The sequence below is a fragment of the Somniosus microcephalus genome, chromosome 1 (assembly GCF_052327205.1).
Source record: "Somniosus microcephalus isolate GS21.2 chromosome 1, FLI_Smic_1.0, whole genome shotgun sequence".
Taxonomy (NCBI): Eukaryota; Metazoa; Chordata; class Chondrichthyes; order Squaliformes; family Somniosidae; genus Somniosus; species Somniosus microcephalus.
In genome coordinates, this window is record NC_140987.1 from 430,137,989 (window position 1) to 430,161,356 (window position 23,368).

The window sequence follows — 23,368 nt, forward strand, 5'->3', positions numbered from 1 at the left end:
AGGCACCCATGAGTTTCTCCGCCTTTAATGCATAACCAAAATTAATCAAAAATTAATTATTTGTTTTAAAGAGGCAGTCTCACTAAGCGACCCCTCTTTAAAAAATAATTAGTTTCAGAGGATAATAAGTATCTTTTTGCATTCAATTTTTGAGTATTTTGTAAAAGCAGTGAGCACTTAAAAGATCAGAGGTGCTGTCTGGCAGGAACTATTGAGCTTGAGAGATGCAGGAGCTGTGTTAACATCAGTGGAGATAGTCATTGAGGCAAGGCACTGCTGAGAGGAGTTATTGAGGCTAATACTGCAAGGGAACTGGATTGCAGTCATCAACTCAGAATGCTGGTTGGGAGAAGTTAGTGAAGTTAGCGTAAAGAGGAAGCTGCTACAGAAAATGGGGAAAGACTGCCCACATTCACCAATTGTAGTGAAGTGATCACCTGTTTACAATTTCACTACAAACAGTGAACAGAGAAATTCTTCCCCCACAATCACTAACAGAGATAATTCAGCATCAACTGAGTCTCGTTAATTCAGCTCCCTCAAACTGTTACATTAACCCACCACAGTCAGTATTTCTGATGTAATCAGTAAGCACTCTTTCAATAAAAATATTTGAAACATTGACCAAAAGCGACAGGGATTTCCCCGGAGGAAGAAAAAGCCCCTTCTGGCCTGGAAATGGTATATATCAGGCAGGCTATAGGAGAATAGCATAGACAAAAATTCCCCAAAACAGCTTGAGGCTGGAATAAAGGCTGGGAGAAGAAGTTATGATTTCAGTGCGATGTTGGTAAGGGACACTGTAGCTTGCAATGCATCCCACCCTCCAGGGACTCAAGACAGAGGCACAAGAACCCAAGAAATCAATGTGAGGCCTATGAAATGCTTTTAAGTAGGGATCCTTATTCGTTTAAGCAGGCTATTTGCTTAAGACATATTTGTTTAAGTACACCTCGTTGTATTGGATTATCGCAGTACTCCAGCTCCACCAGTAGAGGATACATGTCAGGACTAGAATATCACAAAGCGGTGCTATTACTTCAGTGGGCAACCCGTCCGGAAAACTCCACTAATGTCACACTGACCACAGTGAGAATTCTCTACTGCAGCACAACTATCATCTGCCCTAGAGAATGCCTCAAATTAAAAATTCTCATCCTTGTGTTCAAATCCCTCCATGCCCTCACCCCTCCCTATCTCTGTAACCTCTACCAGCCCTACAACCCTCTGAGATCTCGGCGTTGCTCCAATTATGGCCTTTTGAGCACCCCCGATTTCCTTCACCCACGATTGGTGGCCGTCCCTTCAGCTGCCGTGGTCCCAGGCTCTCGAATCCCCTCCCTAAACATCCCTGTCTCTCCACCTTGCTCTCCTATTTTAAGACGCTCCTTAAAAACTACCTCTTTGACCAAATCTTTGGTCGCCTGTCCTAATATCTCCTTCTGCGACTCGGTGTAAAATTTTGTTTTCTAACGCTTCGGAGAAGCGCCTTGGAATGTTTTACTACATTAGAGGCGCTATATAAATGCAAGTTGTTGTTGTTGAGTGGTACAAGTTGAAAACATAAGATACGACACAGCAAAAAAAAAAATGAAGATTAAAGCAAATCAATTTATTAATAAAACCTCACTCCAATCCTTCTTAAGCCTCACTCCTACCCTCCAACAAAGGGCACGCCGCTCCCTTCACAGATGTTCCCGCGGGCCAATCGGGTCTGTGACTGAGAGGCTGCACAGGTCGGCCTGTTCCGAGGGCAGCCACCAGTAGGTATTGTGACGCACCCCAGTAGGGGTACCCCTTCCGGACATCCTTCTCCCCTGCGCTGGGAGGCCAGAATCTGGAACTGGGTGAAGTGGGTGCTGTGCCCTGTGCATTAAATGTCACACCAAACCACGTTACTTTCTAATGCCTGGAAGAAAAAGCGCGATGACATTACCATGATGGCGATGTAGTGTCGGTAGTGGAAGGGCAGGGGTCCGTCCATATGCAGCAGGTAGTGTTGCGTTTTCAGGAATGACTCCAGGTACTGAGGGTGGCATCCCATGAGCTGCACGACTCCATCCAGGCAGCTCCTGCTGCCCAGTGCCTTCACAAACAACAGGTGGGTCCGGTCATTCTCTGCACCCATCTTATTGATCTAACATTAAAAACAAGCACAACAGAAAAGTCAGTATCATTTCTTAAAATCTGTTTACTACAAAGAGGTTAGGCTAGCCAGAAGTTTATCAATCTCACAAGCTCTTTCCTTAGCTCCGCCTACACCAAATATCCTGCTCCCAAATGTGGAATGGGAAGAAGCGAATCAAGATTGCTGCAGTCATGATATAGATGGTTGCAACTTTTAATCTTTCCCCTCCCCCCCCCCGCTTTCATGGTGGGTACAGCAAGTTGTATTTGCCCACTGAGCTAGCACAGGCTAAGCTGTGCTGTTGGTGGAGAGCATCAAGTGGAAAAACACTTGCTTTCCCACCAGGAGTGAGGGAAACTCGGAGGGAAGAGTCACCTCAGGTTGCTGTTATACATGTGTGATGCCTGGTTGCACAGCAGTACAGGCAGAGGGGTCTAGGAGCAAGACCAGACATTTACTCTCTCGTCCAACATTACTAACAAGTCCAAAAGAAGAAAAAATTAAAATAAACTGAAAGGCTGCAATCATAAATTGTTAGGAAAATAAATTAAAACCTTTCTAATGACTGCTCTAGAAATGTCTTTTCAAAACTCCTCAAGAGTGGAACCGAGCCAAACAGACTACAAGGGCCCAGTTCAATCTAGGCCGGGGCAGCACTTTAGGGCACTGTAACTGTAATTGGGCTTGGGAGTTGAAAAATAAATCAGATAGGATTCCCATTCCTGATTGTTATCCAGTGACCTGCTGGACATCAGGAGAGGAGAGAATTGGGCTTGGCAATGATGCCCCTATGCTTGAACGTCCCAAGCTCGTTATCTAGGCTCTCACGCGGAATAGCCAGCGGACAAGATACTGGTGGGCCAAAGGTGCCTGTGGAACCATACCTCGGTATAAGGTTGCAGAAGAGAAACAGGAGGCAACTGCAAGGAATGAAAAGACACGTGAGCCAATTTTATGAACTTACGCTAATCGGTGGGGAGTTTGGCCTACCGGGAGAGTGGGCGCGTCTCTGCAATTTCCCGATATACTCTCTCGCAGGTGAGGCTGCCCGCCAGTAGCACGCGTCTCTAAAATCAGCCGCTACAACTGTTTTTATAATAGAATGGCTCATTTCCCAAATTTATTTGCAGAAAACAGAATTAATTTGAACATTACCTCATGCTCTGGTATCAATGGATTTTGCCCATTGGTGCATGGTCGAGGCACCCTGCCCACCCGCTCCTGTAAGAGAATCAGGAGAGGAATTGTTATGTAAATGTTTAGCTACCTTTCAAAGCTCCTTTCCAAGCAAGCAAGAACACACGTCTGTTATTCATTTCCTTTTCATTTTTTTGTTGCATATTTAGCAACTTCGTTAAAAATTCAAGACCCATAGCAGAGAACACTGCCACGGTTAAAAAAAATAGAAAAATAAAAAGAAGAGGAGGCAAATCAGGAAGTAGCGATTGGACAATGCCAGGTTCAGTTTTAATAACCTAGATGCTCTGGGAGGAAAGAGAGGCCGAGGGAAGTGAGGAGTTGCACAGTTTGAAGGTGCTGGGGACGAGTGGGCTGAAGCAGTAGACGGCGCTCTGACTCTTGATTTCAGCATCGAAGCTCTGACCACGCTCAATCAGCTCCGATGGGCGGGCCACATTGTCCGCATGCCCAATACGAGACTCCCAAAACAAGTGGTCTACTCGGAGCTCCGGCACGGCAAGAGAGCCCCAGGTGGGCAGAGGAAACGCTTCAAGGACACCCTCAAAGCCTTCTTGAAAAAGTGTAACATCCCCACCGACACCTGGGAATCCCTGGCCCAAGACCGCACAAAGTGGAGGAGAAGCATCCGGGAAGGCGCCGAACACCTCGAGTCTCTTCGCCGGGAGCAAGCGGAAGCCAAGCGCAGGCAGCGCAAGGAGTGCACGTCAGCCCAAGCACCCCACCCACCCGCCCCTTCAACCACTGTCTGCCCCACCTGTGACAGAGACTGCAGGTCCCGCATTGGACTAATCAGTCACCTGCGAACTAATTTTTAATGTGGAAGCAAGTCATCCTCGGTTCCGAGGGACTGCCTGAGAGAGATTTCAGCAACGTGCAGCTGTAGGGAGGGGGAAGAGTGGTGTATTTGGAACTTCGAAGAAACGAGAGAGGAAAATACAGGACAGCACTAACTATAGTCGTAATGTTTAATGGGAAAATGTTGCAACAGAGAAACAGAGGGTCCCAAAAGTGCCAGGAGAAGCCGCGGGGAATCCGTATCTCTGGAAACACTGACTGGGGACTCGCTGCTAGTGCGGGAATCTTGAATCACTTGATTCCGATGAGAAATGCTTCCCGTAAGCTCTGTTTGAAGGGGCGTCTTACTGCCAGCATTTTAACGAATGTTCGTAAGAGGACACAGATTTAAGATAATTGGCAAAAAACCCAGGCGGAGATGAGGAGAATTTTTTTTAAAAAGACGCTCCTTAAAACCTTTGACCAAGCTTTTGGTCACCTGTCCTATTATCTCCTTATGTGGCTCGGTGTCAAATTTTGTTTGATTACACTGCTGTGAAGCACCTTGGGACATTTTACTACGTTAAAAACACTATATAAATGCAAGTTGTTGTTGTTGGGTGTAAGGGCACTGGGTAATGACAAGATCAGGTTCAGCTATGATACTCTCCATGATGAAATAGACAGCCAACAATCATTAGGCTCACACATGAATAACTACTTGGATGACTCACTGCTGTGTAGTCCTTGCTCATGGAACTATACCCAAGTATGAGGCAGCGCCTACAAACAAATCAATCAGTCCGACAATTGTACACCAGGCAAAGCAGCTTAAAATTCTGGCTCTGAAAAGCTTTACAGTAAACACAAGACTGATGAGGGGGTTTAAAATAACCCAGGACGTAGAAAAGCACGTCCAGCTCGTACTGTAGAGATCTGCAAATATGCGTCTGCGGAGTGAAATGTGGAACAGGAGTGCTGCTCGTATCTAGGCCGTGTCAACACAGCACTGAAGTGATAATCTATCAGGGTATTCTGAACTTCATCTATCATGTTACACTACTGTGTAGCTGGGCAGAGAGGCACGAAAGGCAGCTGGAGAAACGCACAAAGGCAGAGGAAGAAATACACAGGCAGAGAGAGTGAAATACACGGGCAGAAACAGGAGCAGAGACAGAGAACAGAAATAGACAGCAGAGAAAGCAGGCAGAGGGAGAGAAATAAATATTGGCTGAGAAAAAACAGGAAGAGAAAAAACTTAAGAGGAACAGAAAAAGGGGAGGCAGAGAGCAATAGAAAAAGAGGTGATGCACAAGAGCCAGAGACAGAAGAATGAAAGATCGAGAAATGGAACTGACTGAGGTGTGAACATACAAACAGCACGACAGGGAGAGAGGCAGACCAAGAGGAAAAAACACAAAATGGAGGCAGAGAATGTGAAAATAAATGTTGGCCACAACAGAATGGTTATTAATGGTCAAAGGTCAATTGTCACTCACATTGGAAAAAATCAGGGCAACTTTTTAAAAGGAGTGTGGCCCAGTTTTGCAGTGTTTACAGGCACCATCACGGCCCACCGTAGCCTCTGGGAAAGTCTGCACTGCCGTAGCCTCAGCCAGTAACCACACAATGCGTTTCAGAGCAGACTGCGATCTTTGCATTTATCAAAACTGTAACCACAATGGGAGGCCCTAAGGAACTGGCCACTAGAAGAACCCTTTGAAAATAATTTATAGCATGAGCCCGATGATGAAATCACTGCATCTTTGCACCTGCCTGTGTCTTTCCGCGCTACCAGGTATCTTGCAAGATCGTTGCTCAGGCCAATGACACCCCGTTCAACTCCGAGGTCCCTGTGTTCTCCTTGCAGTGGTACATTAAGGGCCATTCGCCACACTAACACTAGTGTCTTTGAACCTGGCCTAAACAGTACTTCCTGTAGCTACGCCACCCTCTCCAAAACCTCCCCTCCACGCACACATACCATAAACTGGCTGCAAGTGTCAATTCAGCCTCCTCTACACCACTACCATCAAAAATCCCAACCATATTCCTAAGCAGTCAATATCGAGCAATGGAACACTTTCCAAATTCAGGAACCCAATGTCAGCAACAGGAACTTTCAAGTCAGCTTTAGCACAGTTAGATGCACAGGGAATCTGCCTCTCCTGTACTCCAACGGCATATCTCAATGCTATGCCAACATACGGCACCAGTGTAATATTTCCATTTCCCACACCAGCCTCGAGTGGGATTGCGGATTTGGCTTAAACAGAAATCCTAGAAATTGGGCCGCAACCATTTTTGGCTACGTGTGGGGGGGGGGGGGGGGGGGGGCTCGTAGTTTGTGCCCCACCTGCACCTGATTGGGGCGGCCGAAGACTCTCCAGATATTGGGCCTTGAGCCTCATTTTAATGTTCACGGCGAAGCGTGAAGAGGGGACCTCAAATAGGCGTTAGGCCCATTATTTGCACATGCAAAGGACCCAAGGCCTGCTTCAGGCGTGGGTAACGGACGCCTCTTGTTTGTCCGTACCCAATATGGCAGGCGTCGCACTTCCAGCCGGATATGTGTGCGCACACCGCCTGCTCGCTATATTGGGGCCTATGTAGACCGAGTAACACCCGAAAATTTCTCTGCTTTTGTCAGTAAACAAAATAATGGCCGCGGTAATGCAGCCTGGATGCTGCACTGCTGTCCTGCTTCAGCCCATTGGACAGCTGCCATCAAGTTATCAGCCCCTAAATGTATACACAAAACACACACAAAGGGCTCGAATTTCCAAGCCCCGTGGAGGCGGGTGTGGGGGGTTAAAATTGCAGAATCGGGGGGCACGAACCCTTCCCGTCCCCAACCCGCCTCCATGCCCGTTTCCCAGGAGGCGGGCACCCGACCTGTGCTCGGAGCCGCCTCCCCGAGGCGGGAAGGGGATTAGTGCCAATTAACTGCCTGTTAACAGGTAGTTAACAGGCAGTTTTTGGCCTAATCCCTATTTTTAGCCCTGAAGTGTGGGCTGCCCGACGGCTCCAAACCACGCCAAGTTAGCGAGGCGGACCGTCGGGCTGAAGAGCTTGGAGGGTTCGAGATGTCCGGTGTTCAGGTGAGTGATGGGTGCATGAGTGCAGAGGTAAGTGTGTTTGGTGTGTGTAAAGTGTTTAAAGAAGTTTTACTTACCTTTACTTACTAATGCAGGCTTCCTTCCTTCAGGTCTCGGGAGTCCCTCATCTCACCGGCACAGAAAGCAGAATGGCCGCGAGCTGTCAAAAGTTGCAGCATTCAGCTTTCTGTTCTGGAGAGATTTCTAACTGAGTCTGTGGAGAAGGACTCAAGTTAGAAGTCAGATTGTCGGTGTTTGACAGCTTCACAGAGCTGTCAAACGCTGATATTTCATCTGTCAAAAGCTCTTGACAGATGAAATGTCAATCCCTGATGTCACCTGTAACCGGGTGGCCCTTAATTGGCCTGCTGAGCCCGCTGGGCGGGCTTAATAAGGTTAATCAAGGGAAAATCGCGTGGGTTGGCCACAAATTGATGGAGGCGGGACTACAACCCAAAAAGTGGGAGTCCCGGCTCCATCACATCCCCATTGACAAAATCCAGCCCATAGACTTCATTTTATGAGACGTGTTTCTTCAATTTTGGCTCAGTAGTTGGTACAGGCACCAATGCACCACAGACGCAGACAGCCCGAGTGCTTCCCGCAATTGATGCTGGAGAATGTTTACACTACAAGTTTTTTCTGTGCTGATCAAGGCAAACGGTCTCCATGCTACAGAGTAAAATATTTCTTGTCAATGTTGCCATGCAGTCAGCATCAAGCATTCACAGGTCAGGTGCAGAGCGAAGCTCCCTTTGCTCTGACCCCCAAAAATGTGCCTCAGTTCCAGCTGCAAAAAAGCTAAACTCACTGCAGCACTGCGAGTTTTGTTTCCTCTTCCCACACCAACCATCACTGAAGTCAGAGTGAGACTCCTAATGGGCCATTTCACGGCAGAAGTAGGTAGTTTTGTGCTGTGGGCTCATGCCCACTGGGGACTGACTTCACGTCGGACCCTTTCAGTCAGCGGACAGAGGAGACCTTCATCCCAACAGTCCAGGCTAACCAAGTTGAACACAAAACTAGCTACACTTCGACATTATATTGGCAATCTCACTCGTGGAGCCTTGAGCAGGAGCTGCACTTCTAAGGTTCTACACTTTGTTCATGCTGCATCCGAGGTGTGCTATAACTGACATGGGCTGCTTGATGCTGCTACTAGGTGCCTGAAATGGCAGAGTGTTCCATCCCCCAGCACCGACATCCCCTAACTTGACGAGCACAAAAAAACTATATAAATGTAATGTTTCGTTTAAAATCTAGCTGCGAGACTTCTTCTGTGAGTCTCCAATCCAATGCAAGAAGTTGAAAAGCCTATACCAATGCCATAATCTTACAGTGGCCTTGTAGCATCTTGTCCATGCAATGCATCATGTTGATTGGTTTAAAGCAATGGTATAGAAAAGGTACTCCACAAGGAGGAATTTTGCACAGTGAAATTTACCACGTCAGCATTAAACGATTCATCACCTTGGCCTGAGATCAAGTCTTAAAACTGCAGCTGACAGCTTTCTTTCGTTTTTTTTTTACAGTTTGAGAGGAAATCTTTCTTGGTTTCCTGTATTGAGGAGTTTTGTTTAAATAGTAAAAACTTTCTTTTCTCATAGAAATAAAAATTAAGTTAACCCTTTCTTTCCCACCAAGGAAAAAAACAGCCATACATTGTTGTTAATCGTGTCCCTCTACAAAATAAATGCTAAAACAAATTTTTTCTCTCCAGAGAGCTGCTGGGGGAGTATTTTGATCAGTAAGTACTCTCCTTCGACGTTCCTTCCCTTTTCAGTCTGGCCTAGAGGAGTGGGACCCTCTCTCTCAAGCTTGAAACCCACTGTCACATTTCAGGATTTGTTTTTTGGATCATTTTTCCACTGAAAGGATTTTGGGTTTTAACAAACAAAGTGGATTTACACAGGTTTAAAAAGGGCCACAGGCATTTTCCAAATGTGTACTAAAGTCAGACACTGACAGCGTTATCAAGGACTATTGGAAACAATAGGGGAACTGTTATTGCATCCCAAGGGCTCCTAATAAATATTCATACTGTGGGCGAAGGGAGGCGAATGGAATGTCCTTGCTTGTTAAAGAAGAACTTGCATTTATACAGTGTCTTTCACGACCGTAGGATGTCCCAACGCGCTTTACAGCCAATATAGTACTTTTTGCAGTATAGTCACGGTTGTAATGTAGAAAATGTAGCAGCCAATTTGCGCACAGCAAGATCCCACAAACAGCTGAGATAAATGACCAGACCATCTGTTTCTTTTAACTGATCCTCGTTGAGGGAGAAATATTGGCCAGGACACCAGCGAGAACTCCCCTGCTCTTCTTCAAATAGTGCTATGGGATATTTTATGTCCACCTGAGAGGGCAGATAGGGCCTCGCTTTAATGTCTCATCCTAAAGATGGTACCTCCGACAGTACGGCCCTCCCTCAGTACAGCCTAGATTTTTGTGCTCAAGTCTCTGGAGTGGGACTTGATCCCACAACCGTCTGACCCAAGAGGCGAGGGTGCCACGGCTGACACCTGTTGAGCTTTACATGAATAAAAAACGAAAATACTGCAGATGCTGGAAATCTGAAATAAAAAGACAGAAAATGCTGGAGATACTCAGCAGGTCAGGCAGCATCTGTGAAGAGAGAAACAGAGTTAACGTTTCAGGTCGATGACCTTTCATCAGAACTGGAAAAAAAAGCAGGAAATGGAACAGATTTTTAAGCAAGGGTAGGGGCTGGGAAATGGGGGAGGGGATGAAAGTACAAAAGGGAAGGTCTGTGATAGGACAGAAGGCAGGAGAAGTTAAGAGACATTAAGAGATATTCAAGGCAAAAGGAGATGGTAATGGGACAGGTTAAGAAACAAAGGATGGCTCTAGATGAAGTGTAAATTGCGCTGGCAGAATGAAAGACAGCTGCCCAGCCCCTACACTTGCTTAAAAATCTGTTCCATTTCCTGCTTTTTTCCCGTTCTGACGAAAGGTCATCGACCTGAATCGTTAACTCTGTTTCTCTCTTCACAGATGCTGCCTGACCGGCTGAGTATCTCGAGCTTTACATGAAGCTAGTTTCAAAAAGTGGGGGGGGGGGGGCGGCGGGGAGTGTGGTGCAGTAGCAGGCTAGATTGGCAGTTCTTCTGACCAACCCCCAGACAGAGGAGGGGTCAGGAACCAAGTCCCAACTTCCTGTAGGGACAGGGAAGGGTTGAACAAAAGCCCCAGATGTGAGCAGCCAGGAGCAGCTGCGAGGCAGTCAGGCAGCAAAGTGCTGTGAGCAGCATGGAACACAGGAGAGAGGAGTTAGAAAATATGAGTTTTAAGTCAAGCAAGACGGCCCAGAAAAGTGGGGGTAGCGTAGCGTATTCATTATTTTTCTATCGTTACACAAAGAAAAGTTTTACCGATTGAATTACGCGATTAACTGTTGCTCTCTATGTTCAGCTTACTGCGAAATAAAAGCAGCTTAGCGTTTTAGAGAAAGCCTCGCCTCACCTATTGGTAACTCAGTCCACCAGAGATTAAAGAAACACGTGCGAAAAGATACTAGTATCTGGTCCAGATCACAAGGGGATGCCATTGTTATAATCCAGTGGACACAATATGAACATTTCACACATCTGTTACTTTTGGCTGGAATTGCAGCGCTCCAAGTGTTTGCGCGAGAAGGTGACCGTGATACACTACATGTAGCCCCACTTGTTAAAAGCCAATAGTTTAAATTCAGACCACAGGTTTCCAGCAGCTGCTCCCAGCGTCCAGTCTTTAGGAGGACTAGTCAGGCCTGTAAATGCCAAAGGCAAGACTTGGTCAGTTCTGAAGGCCCTTTAAGTTTCCTTGAAAGTTATGTTCACCTCTGTAGCATCCACAGACTTGTTCTGGGCTCCTGTCCAAATAGTTCCCATTCTTGAAAGATTGTCCAACATTAAACACTATAGCACAACATTCATTTTGATATATATATCTATCCATAAAAATGTACTTCTGATAAACACGCTAAACAACACCAGAATTTTGAGGTTAATTTTTGTTTCTCTCCCCTATTCCTGAGGCCTACGTTGGTGGAATGTGCTGTACTGGCTGGTGCCACTTATGGATAATGGAGCTGGTGGCTGTTCAGTGATGCCAGCCCATCTCATGTCCATTGTGCCCGGGACAACAGGGGCCAGTTTGTTTGAAATCTCTATGCTGTGACATGGGTTTACCAAAAGTACAAAGTCCGTCGCAACTCAGAAACGTATTCCTCCCAATCCCGGGTCAGGGAACACGGAAGTGGCTGAATTTGAGAAACTGCACGAAGCAGCTATTAACAAACCAGGTAATTCAAGCTTCAATACTGCTCTCCCACCTCCGCCGCCCCCACCCCATGGCTCTCTAAATTATATTCCTTTCACTAGCGCCTCCCAAATGTGACATCAAACTTTTGTTCATGAAATCATCCAAACCCCTTGATTAGATTCTGGCCTGTAATTCACTCTCAGGTATGCATCGCCCGATATCTAAACTATCTAAACTCTTCAAACAGATTCCAGCCTGTAATTCAATCTCAGTTATTATCCATTATTATTATTCATGTTAGTTGTTTTTCCATGGCATTGCTCATGAGTAGACAGTTGTGATGTTTAGCTGCTAACCTGGCCTTCCCCTTTTCGCCACTGATCAATTCTTCCTGTGAGGAAGTTGCCTGAATAGGCAAATACAAGTCATTTTAGGTGTTTATTCATTGCTGGGGCCAATAAAAGAAAGACTTGCATATATATAGCGCCTCTCACGACCTCAGGACGTCTCAAAGCACTTTGCAGCCAATGAAGTACGTTTTGGAATGTAGTCACTGTTGGAGTGTAGGAAACGCGGCAACCAATTTGCACACAGCAAGCTCCCACAAACAGCAATGTGATAATGATCAGACAACCTGTTTTAGGGATGTCGATTAAGGGGTAAATATTGGCCAGGACACCGGGGATAACTCCCCTGGCTCTTCTTCGAAATAGTGCCATGGGGTCTTTGACGTCTACCTGAGAGAGCAGACGGGGCCTCGGTTTAACAGCTCAGTTGAAAGACGGATTGCAACTGCTTGTAAACTTCGACCTCAAGGTCAGAAGATCCCATCATGAAATGCCGGCCTCTTTTCCCCCCCTCTCTTACAGTTGCCAGACAATCTTTTAAGAAAAAAGTGAGACACTTTTAGGCATGGCATCTGGAGTGTGACAGATGTGCGCTAATTGCAAAAGATTTCCTGCGGCGTTGCCGATGGAAGGTTGGAGGATATGCGGTTTTAGAACAATACTGGTATTATCAAAAAACGAGGGGGGGGGAAAGTGTTATAGGAAGTATATGTAGCTATATCTATATATATTTAAAAAACACACACCATTTGAACTCCTGGATTAGATTCCAGCCTGTAACCAAAGCTTAGGCCTAGAAATTCAGTATAGCCACGTTTGGGGCGCTACAGCATGGCGTTCGCTAACTTAGTGCCACCGTCGCCGATATTCAGTTGCATCGCCCCAAGAGGTTGCTGCTGCGCTAAAGCAGGCGATGCACGACTATCATTAGGCGCTAAGCCGGCGATCCGGGGTGCAAACACCGAAGGCGGGCGCAGCGCAGGTGCGGTGAGTTGCTCATTGAGGGCAGTCAGGCGCCGGTCAGCACTTAAAGTGGGAGGGTGGAATTGCTTTGCTGCCACGCCCTGCACACTGCAGCCCGAAGGCAAGGCCTGAACACTGCTTCTGGAACAGCTCCACGCCCAGGAGAATGGAGAAGGCCAGGGAGAGAGCGCAGCGCTTCGGCGAGGGTGACCTGAAGCTGCTGGTTGGCGCAGTGGACCGCAGGCGCCATATCCTCTTCCCTGAGGGTGGCAGGAGGCCGCTGCCCGCCGAATATCGGAAAGCATGGAGGCGTGTGGCAAACCGGGTCACGTCCAACAGCGTGGTTGGCAGGACACCAACCCAGTGCCGGAAAAAATTCAACGACCTCACTCGGGTTGTCAGGGTGAGTACCCTTTCCAGTATCCTCCTCATCCCTGCATGTGCACCTCACTTTATGGCCAAACAGGTCTGAAAGCCCTAATGGCCAGCCCTCATCCAGCAGCTATGGGACTGTCATGAAAAGCACTTGCGCAATCAGGACTTTAGACACCGTCAGGGCTATTCGACCATGGGAGGCAGTGCGGGCAAGATCAGGGCTTGACACTGTACTTAAGAGGCGGTCCTTTCTCTTGCAGGCCAAGCTGGCACATAACAGAAGACAGCAGCGACAGACCGGGGGAGGCCGTCCTGACCTGAAACAGCTGAGCGACCTCGAGCAGCGAGTGGAGCGGATCATGGCAGGCCGGCTGAGTGGCCCCGTCGCCACTGGAGATGCTAACCCTGTTCTGGGCACCAATGGTAAGGTCATCACCTTTTTGACCTCTCCCTTTCCACTTGCGCCTCACACCAGCATCCTTTGCCACTATCGAACCAATGCAGTGCACAGCAGCACTCGTGCCTCCCTCGCTGCCGCCCTGTCCTCACTCTAAAGCAACTCTTGTGCCTCCCTGCTTTCAGATGGTGACTCGCCAGGTGAGGAGGCGGCCCCTCAAGCTGGCACTGTGTCCGAGTCAGACATAGAGGAGGAGGAAGAGGAAGCCAGCCCATCAGGGACACCCTCAGCCGAGGCAGCCCATGGCCATGATGGTGACACGTCTTCCCTGGAGGGGAGCAGGGGGGGAAGGGTCGGAGGATAGTGAAGCTCCGGGGACCAGCGGGCTGCAACAACGTGGGAGGGGTGGGGAAGCTCGGCGGCCTTCTCCCCGGAGGGTGAGTGCGACCTCCAGTCCTGCTACGGTGAGCGCAGAGGAGGTGCGGCTCCTAGCAGAAATGGGCGCCCAGGCTGAGCGCAGGCACAGAGCTCATGGCTGCAGTGGCAAGGATGCCTGACTCCATAGAGTCACTGGCAAGGAGTGTGCAGCAATTCGGGGCAGCACAGGCCAGGAGTCTGCAGGACATCGCGGCAGCACAGGCTAGGAGTCAGCAGGACTTTGCTGCTTCACAGGCGGCTTCTAGCCAAGTGCTCAGTCGTGCCATGCATTCACTGGCTGCTGTCATGCAGACACAGACCAGGGCCACACGGGCACTAACTGCTGCCACACTCGCTGGATTGGCCAGGCATCGCCGGGGCACTCGCTGTGCCGCAGCAGCCCAGCAGTCTGTGCCTCAGCAGATTGCTGCGCATGCTGCAGTGCTGGTCCGTGCGCGTGCCAATGTCTCAGCCGACCAGGGAGTGCCTGTGATCTGTCAGGTTGGCAGCATTCCTGCAGCCAACACTGTCACTCCTCCATTGCAGCTGCCACCAGCTGTTGGACAGACTGCTGCCGCCCAAGCAGAGTTGGAGCAGTCAGCAGCCGGCCCCTCCAGGCCCAGAGCTGGTCCAGGCCGACCCCCAAGGGAATCTGCCGTCTCACCATCTGACCCTCAGCAGCCTTCCCCCAGCCTTGCTGCAGCCACTGGGGTCCCATTGAGGAGGAGCTGCAGGGCGGGTAGGGGCCAGTCACGGAAGCGAAACGGATCACCCTCGCAGGGGAAAAAGTAGAAGGTGTGGCCAAATGTTTTGTTTTACTTATAAAAGCCGAGGCTGGTGTATTTGTTTCATATTTAAAGGCCGAGACTGGTATATGTGTTTCATATTTAAAGGCCGAGACTGGTATATTTGTTTTACTTGTAAAGGCCGAGACTGGTGTATTTGTGTTTTTGGTGGGGTGGGGGGGGGGGGGTTCTCTCCATTAGTTTGTCATGTGGGAAGGGCACAGAGGTATCATAGTAAAAATATTTCTTCAATCGCACTGTCCATGCTTTCTTTTGGAAGTCCTGGTTGCCCTGCTCGGCTGAGGGCGTGTGGAGCGGCTACATTCATCTTCTGCCATTGGCACAAGCCATTCCCTGAGAGGGGGCCTAGAACCGACTTGCAATAAGCCGCCGACGGGCGGCCCTTGCACTTTCTGCCTCCCTCCTGTGCTGGTCCTCCTCCTCCTCCTCCTCTGGTGGTCCTCCAATGTCTGCTGGCAGTGGCTGAGTCCTGCGGATAGCCAGGTTGTGCAGCATGCAGCACACGACAACGAAATGGAAGACTCGCTCAGGCGAGTACTGTAGGGCTCCCCCGGAACGATCCAGACAGCGGAACCGTTGCTTCAGCACGCCGATTGTTTGCTCAATTATGTTCCTGGTTGCTTGATGGCTGTCATTGTATCCCTCTTCAGCAGGGGTGCAGGGCGCACGGAGCGGGGTCATCAGCCAGGTGCACAAAGGATAGCCTTTGTCCCAGAGAAGCCCTCCTCGTGGGTGAGGCTGGGCCTCGAACATGTCTGCCACAGAAGTCTGGCGCAGGATGAAGGCATCGTAGCTGCTGCCTGGAAAGCAGGCATTGACAGCTAGGATGAGCTGCCTGTGGTCACACACCAACTGCACGTTGAGCGAATGGTAGCCCTTCCGGTTGCGGTAATCCTCGGCATTCTCTAGAGGTGCCCGCAAAGCCACATGCGTGCAGTCAATGGCGCCCTGCACCATGGGGAAGCCCGCTAATGCTGCAAAGCCCATTGCACGCTGTTGCTGCTTGTCAACGGTCATGGGGAAGGAGATGAACTGACGTCTCCTTCTGAAAAGGGCATTGGTCACCTGGCGGATGCAGCAATGTACCGCAAACTGGGAGATGTTGGAAATGTCCCCAGTAGCGGATTGGAAGGAGCCGGTGGCATAGAAGTTGAGAGCCACCGTCACCTTCACTGCCACCGACAGAGACGTCCTGCTCCTCAGCTGTGGCTGCAGATCTCCGCGAAGCAGGTGGCAGATCTCAGTGACCACCGCCCTTCTGAATCGCAGCCTCCGAACACACTGCTCCTCAGATATGTTCAGATATGAGAACTGCTGGCAGTATACCCTGGGTGGGTAAGGCCTCCTTTGCCGACGCCTGTTGCCCCTTCTCCATCTGGCCATGACTGGCACTCTCTCACGGCGTCTCTGAGCCCTTTGAATGCAATGGAGAAGCCCAACGTTTCCACCCATTGCAGCCCCCATTATATGTTTCCAATCAATGCTATGACACTGAAGTTAAAGACAAGTGCAAAGCTGTGGCCTGAAGCCACAAGTACCTGTGCGAGTGTTGAGCCAAACCAGAAAGCTCTCTACCTTTGTCTCTCTCCAAAGATCCGTCTCTCACAAAGAAGGAGTGGTGCAAAATGGCTGCCATTTATACTGCAGGAAGAGTGCCCTTTAATTAGCGCGCCCCGCAGCAACTGGGAACCGTTCCCCTCTACCAGTCGCTAGGGGCGCCAGGCGCACAATAGGCCGGCGCCACTGAATTTCCGGTTTGGGGCGCACAAAGGGCGTTGCACCATGAAATGACGTCAGGATCTGCGCGCGCAGCTGAGCGCGCGCAAAGGTTTTGCGCCGCCGCTAAATCTTAACTGAAGTTCGCGACAGGCGCAGATCGCGCTGTGCCCAGGCGCTAGCCGCTTAGCACCCCACTTCTCCTCCTCCTAAGGCGCTAGTGACTGGCGCAAACAACTGAATTTCTAGGCCTTAGTGTCTACCTCTTTTCTACTTTGATGGTGCCCTACATTTAAATTTTTTAATCATGAATGCTATCTGTTTATATTTCAATTAAAAAATATTGCTCTTGCTATGAGCACCACAAAGGTTTTTTTTCCCACTGAAAGATGTCCTTTCCTTCATTTATCTATGTAAGCAGTTGTTTCTCCATAGTGCACAGTTCCGACTTGGGCTTTTCTTTTTCTCGCTAACTTTGCAGCAATATTTACATTGTATTTATGTATTTAAATCATTTTCTTTCATCAACTTTATAGCTTACACACACACACACACACACTGAAACCATCTCGGAGAATTAAGAGCACAAGTTTACACAATTTATACATTTGACGCCCATCATCAAATAAGTTTTAATAATACACGAGCCATAGAAAGGAGAAGCAAAATAACAAGTATGCGTTGTAAAGGACGGCCTCCTTATTTACATGGGCAATCAATGGTCTTGGTATATTAGAATGCCATGAGGGGTCAAATTGACTGCAGTGCTACTGAAGGGTTGGGTCACACTTCAAGTCCTTTATGTCTTGCTCAATATGATTATGGAGCAGCGCTCCGAAAGCTTGTGATTTCAAATAAAGCTGTTGGACTATAACCTGGTGTTGTGTGACTTCTTAAATATGATTATGAGGATGGATAAGGGAAGAACTTCTGTTTAAAGATATACCAGAAGCGTTTTGATGAAGAAAAATTATCTGGACCTGGGAATTGAGGGAGCAATATCAAAATTTGTTGATGACACCAAATAATGATGATTGTGAAGTACTGCAGGAGGCCACAGATGGTCTAGCAAAATGGGCTGATAGATAGCAGATAAAAGTTTAATGTAGAAAAGTGTGAAGTAATACATTTTGAAAGTAAGAATAGGGAAAGGAAATATATACCTAATATATGGTTAAGGTTTCAAGTAGAGGAGTGGGGGGAACTTGGTGTGCATATATATAGCTCATTAGGATGTATTGCCAGGATGAGTAAATATAAAACAAAAAATACTATACTGTATAAGGCCTTGGTTAGGTCCCAGTCAGTGTCAGCCAGTGGCTCAGCACCCTCGCCTGAGGCAGAAGGTTCTGGGTTCAAGTCCCACTCCAGAGACCCCAGCACAAAAATCTAGGCTGACACTCAAGTGCAGTACTGAGGGAGTGCTGCACTGTCGGAGGTGCCGTCTTTCGGATGAGACGTTAAACCGAGGCCCCGTCTGCTCTTTCAGGTGGATGTAGCAGAGGCACTTTTTCAAAAAAGAGTAGAGAAGTTATTCCCAGTGTCCTGGCTAATATTTATCCCTCAACCAACATCATTAAAACAGATTATCTGGTCATTATCACGTTGCTGTTTGTGGGAGCTTGCTGTGCGCAAATTGCATGCTGTGTTTCCTACATTACAACAGTGGCTACACTTCAAAAAGTACTTCATTGGCTGTAAAGCGCTTTGGGGCATCCTGTGGTTGTGAAAGGCGCTATATAAATGCAAGTCTTCCTTTCTTTTACTGCGTCCAGTGTCGGTCCCCTCACAGGGTAAGCGATATAGAGGCTCTGGAAAAGGTTCAGAGGAGGACCATTAGATTGATTCCTAGTTTTAAGGCCCTTAGTTACCAGAATAAGCTTAGAGAGCTGGGTTTTTTACTCTAGAAAAATATAGACTTTATGGAGATTTGATTGAGGTCTTCATATAGTGAAATGATTAGATTCGGTCCATGTGGATAGGCTATTTGAGTTAGATAGTTAGGGAGGACCAGGACACACGAGTATAAATTACGCAAGCATAGAACTAGGTTAGATCTCTGGAGGTACTTCTTTTTAGAGATTCGTGGACCTATGGAATAAGTTGCTTCACAGAAAAACATTGCGCATAAAAGGTTTGTCTAAACCCCCAAAACTACCCTCAATATCCATCTCATTTTCTTCAAAAGCCTCTTAATAACATCTCTTCAACAGTGCTTTTGATTTAATCATCTTTTCCATCCCCTACTCTCGGTCTTCCTTCTTTGACCCCATCCCAAAGTGCTCTGAGCTATTCTTCTATACACTAAATAATAACTGTATGAATACAAGTTATTTTGTCAATTTAAAAAAAATCATGGGTGAGCCTTGAAGCGAGTGCTGGGTGTCTACCTGTCACAGCTGAGCCTATTCCTGTTCTCATCTGGCATCCGTGCACCAGCACTTCCAGTAGGGTTTCTGTGTGGAAATCCTGGCCAGCTGTCCCTTCCCTAACGAAGCTGCAGCTAATGGTGGCACCTTCTTTGCTGCCCCGGCTGAGAAAAGATAACTCAGCGCAGGCCGGGGGCCGTTGTGGTCTGCATAGCTCAAAGACAAGAGACTTACCTCTGACCTCAGTGGAGTTAAAGGCAGTGCCCCCTTTAAAACACTGGCAGAACGCTCACACTCAGGATGGTCGAAGGCTTTGGGTAAGCTGCGGTTAAATGAATCTTGGGGATTGTTCTGTGGTACTTTCTGTTTAATAAGCAAGTTCGATCAAGCAAATCTTTAGCAGCGTGAACAGCCTGAATGCCATCTCCGAAGCAACTGCATCACCCAATAAATGGGCAAGCTTAACACCTGCCTCCAAACGTCAGTTAGTGGTTTGAAACACTACCCGATAGGAGGTCAACGCATTTAAGAGCTTCTGCAGTTGATTGTTTACCCTAATAAACTGGCACACGGTCAATGAAGAAAGGGTTAACAGGCTCAACTATTGCCAACCCTCACCAGCATTGAAACGTGACCACCTCCACATACTGGCCGTGTTGTTGACAGACACAACAGCTGCCCGCCCGTGGGAAGCCTTGTCTGTCACTGACTTGAGCGGACGCTGTATTGGATTACCCATCAGCTCCTATCCTAAGAGTGGCCCCGCCCAAACTCCCGCTGATCATTAACAGTTTTTAAACTATCTATTTGGAGCCAATGAGGAAAGCAAATTAACAAAATGTTTTTTCCAATTCTCTTCAAGGAGATTTGCTGCTTTTTCCACCCCAACTCCCATCACTTTCTTTAACTGGTAGATTCCAACCTCAAAAGGTTTAAAAATAGACTCACTCGTGGTCTACACCGGCTTAGATCAAACCAAATGGACTACAAACACTTATCTGCTGGGCTTAATCGAGTCCTCAGAACTTCACTAGGATCCTGAAAACAAAATGGGAAGCAAAGGCCTTGAGACACTAACCTTTTGTGTGTTGGTTTCCACAAAAAAATGGCTTTTATATTTAACATTTCTCAAATGGAGTTGTTTTTGACAAATTAATCACATGAAAAACACAAAAATAAATAAATCTTTTTTTTGAAGTGGTTTCCATAATGTGAGATGGTCGGAGGCTCAACGTTTCAGACGATAGTGTGACACAGAGACAAGAATGCCAGAGTGTTGGGTCTTCACCGGATGACACACCTCAGGTTACCCAAGCACCTGACTGAAGGATGATACAGAGCTGGGAGTGTTTTCTTGTCTTAACTATACTGTGGCATTTATCGCAGTGGCCAGTTTCTCCCACTAGAGCAACTGAGTGCTGCAATATATAACATGACATTAAGGGAAATGTGACTACATGGACACAGAGATGGTTCAAGAGCAGAACAAAAAAGGCAGGGGTAAAAAGAAGATTCTTGGACTGGAAAGATGGGGTGAGTTGGGGTTCATAGGGATCCATATTGGGGCCAATCTTGTTTACTATATATACACATAATAAATATCTCTACTCTGGAATTGAAGAACAATATTGACATTTTCTGATGACAAGAGGATTGTGAAAGACTGCAAGAGGACATAGGTAAACTAGCAGCATGGGCAGATAAGTGGCAGATGCAGTTCAATGTGAAGTAATACATTTTGGAGTAAGAAAACTGGGGAAGAAAATACACCTCAAGTGGTAAGATTTCATTTCCACAAGCTGTGCGTCCACCTCCTAGCACCTGATTGCCAGATAGTATTGACCTGGTGATAATGTTCCTGTCTGGCCATAATGGTCATTCTGCAGAGTGGTTGGACTCAGTTTCAGGATTTCCGATATGTCAAGTTTCAGACCTTTTCTATGCTGTTAGGTTGAGGAGCTACACAGAGGTGTGTGGTTTCCTTGTAAAAGGTGAAAAGGTGTGATTCATGAAAAAGTCATCCAAAAGTGTTCATTTGCAACTATGAAGGGTCAGATGTAGAGGTCCACTGGTAGAATTAATAGAAGGCAGACAAATCACTTAATACATTATGAAAAGTTGTGTGTTAGGCTGTATAGTTTCTGTCCTCAAACCTTACTTCCTGTTGTCACAGTTGTGGATCATGTTTTTGTGTCAACATTTCCCATTTGCAAACTGTTATGTCAACATTTCCCAAAGAACTTTGTTATGTCAACTGTCACAGTATAATTTCAGGCTCTGCCATTAGGTGGCTCTATGAAGCAAATTGCTGAAGTTTGTTGCCAACTTTGCTGCTTTTTTATTATAGAATCATAGAATGATACAGCACAGGAGGCCATTATGCCTATCCCGGCTCTTTGAAAGAGCTGTCCAATTAGTCCCAGTCCCCTGCTCTTTTCACATCGCCCTGCAAATTTTTCCTTTTAAAGTATTTATCCAATTTCCATTTGAAAGTTACTATAGAATCTGCTTCCACCACCCTTTCAGGCAGTACATTCCAGATCACAACAACTCGCTGCGTAAAGATTTTTTCCCTCATGTTGCCTCTGGTTGTTTTGCCAGTTAACTTAAATCTGTGTCCTCTGGTTACCAACACATCTGCCACTGGAAAAAGATTCTTCTTATTTACTCCATCTAAACCATTCATGATTTTATACACCTCTATCAAATCTCCCATTAACCTTCTCTGCTCTAAGGAGAACAATCCCAGCTTCTCCAGTCATGTAACTGAAGTCCCTCATCCCTGGTACCATTCCAGTAAATTTCCTCTGCACCCTCCAAGACCTTGACATCCTTCTTAAAGTGTGGCGCCCAGAATTGGACACAATACTCCAGCTGAGGCCTAACCAGTGATTTATAAAAGGTTTAGCATAACTTCCTTGCTTTTGTACTCTATGCCTCTATTAATAAAGCCAAGGATCCCGTACGCCGTTTTAACTGCCTTATTTACTTGTCCTGCCACCTTCAAAGATTTCTGTACGTAAACCCCAAGGCCTCCCTCTTTCTGCACCCACTTTTAAACTGTACCATTTAGTTTATATTGCCTCTCTGGATTCTTCCTACCAAAATGAATCACTTCGCATTTCTCTGCATTAAATTTCATCTGCCATGTGTCTGCCCATTTCACCAGTCTGTCTATGTCCTCCCGAAGTCTGTTACTATCCTCCTCACTGTTATACTGGTCCAACCGTAGCTAACAAGAGAAGTTAAAAATAGTATTAGATCAAAGGAAGAGGCTTATAATATTGCCTAAAAGAGCAGTAAGCCTGAGGATTGGGAAGATTTTAGAATTCAGCAAAGAAGGACCAAGAATTTGATAAAGAAAGTGAAAATAGGATATGAGAGTAAACTAGCGAGAGACATAAAAACAGACTGTAAAAGCTTCTATAGGTATGTGAAAAGGAAAAGAGTAGTGAAAGTAAATGTGGGTCCCTTACAGTCTGAGGCAGGAGAAATTATAATGGGGAATAAGGAAATGACAGAGAAATTAAACAAATACTTTGGCCGCGATTTTGTCGGCGCTGAGAGAGGCGGGCCAGAGGTTAAAGTGCAATTGTTCTGCACCCGCCGTCAACCCGCCTCCAAACAGCTTTCCCAAGTGTCGGGTCCCCGATTTGCCAATGGACCCGACACCTAGCGGCGGGAAGCAAATTAAAGGCAATTACCTGCCTATTAACAGGTGCGTACCAGTAGATGTCAGACTATTTTTGGATTTTCCCGCTTCTGGGTCGGCTTTCCCGATGTCGGGACACTACGCCAGGTAAGTGTGGCGTGTTGCGAGTCTGGTGTAATGTTTGTGAAAAGATGAGAGCTGCAGAAGCGGTGTGAAGGATCCAATGTTACACATGGGGAGTTTCAGAGGGAGTTTCAGAGGGAAGAAAATGTTGGGTACTGCATTTTAAATACATTTACAGATTTCTTCAGCTTACAAGTTTTTAAATCCATGTCCACTGGCACCTCACTGGGAGAACCTCTCTCACCAGTGACAGATAGCTTCTGTCACCTCTCCTGCAGCTGCCATCTATTCCAGCCTATGGAGGGAATCATTGGAGAGCCTGGGTGCAAGAGGTCACCTTTGTGCAGTGATTGGCAGTGTTTTCAGCACCTCAATACTGTCAAACACACAGAGATCAACTGTCAGAATAAAATTGTGCATGGTCCCTTTAAGGAAACCGGCAGATGACACGTCATCAAATGATGTAATCAGACCCACTTCCTGTTAATTGGCCGGCAAGCCCGCTGGGTCAATCAAGGCAAAATCATGTCTGTGGAGCAGATGCAGCTGGGAGCAGGACTGGAAGCCGGAAATCATCTGTCCCACACTCAACCCGCCTCCATTAATAAAATCGCGGCCTTTGTATCTGTCTTCACAGAAGACGACGCAAAAAACCTCCTGGAAATAGTGGAGAACCAAGGGTCTAGCAAGAATGAGGAACTGAAAGAAATTTGTATTAGTAAATAAATAGTACT

The 23,368-nt window shown here is 47.2% G+C and overlaps 1 protein-coding gene across 1 annotated transcript in view; it reads right to left on the reverse strand.

Annotated features, from left to right (window-relative positions):
- Positions 1–23,368, reverse strand: part of LOC147125281 (sestrin-3-like) — a 66,689-nt gene that overhangs the window by 19,007 nt on the left and 24,314 nt on the right. The window contains exons 2-3 of the mRNA XM_086000536.1: positions 3,284–3,349; positions 1,937–2,137 (exon numbers count right to left, since the gene is read on the reverse strand). Coding sequence (XP_085856662.1) covers positions 1,937–2,137; positions 3,284–3,349 — 267 coding nt within the window. The remainder of the gene's footprint in view (positions 1–1,936; positions 2,138–3,283; positions 3,350–23,368) is intronic.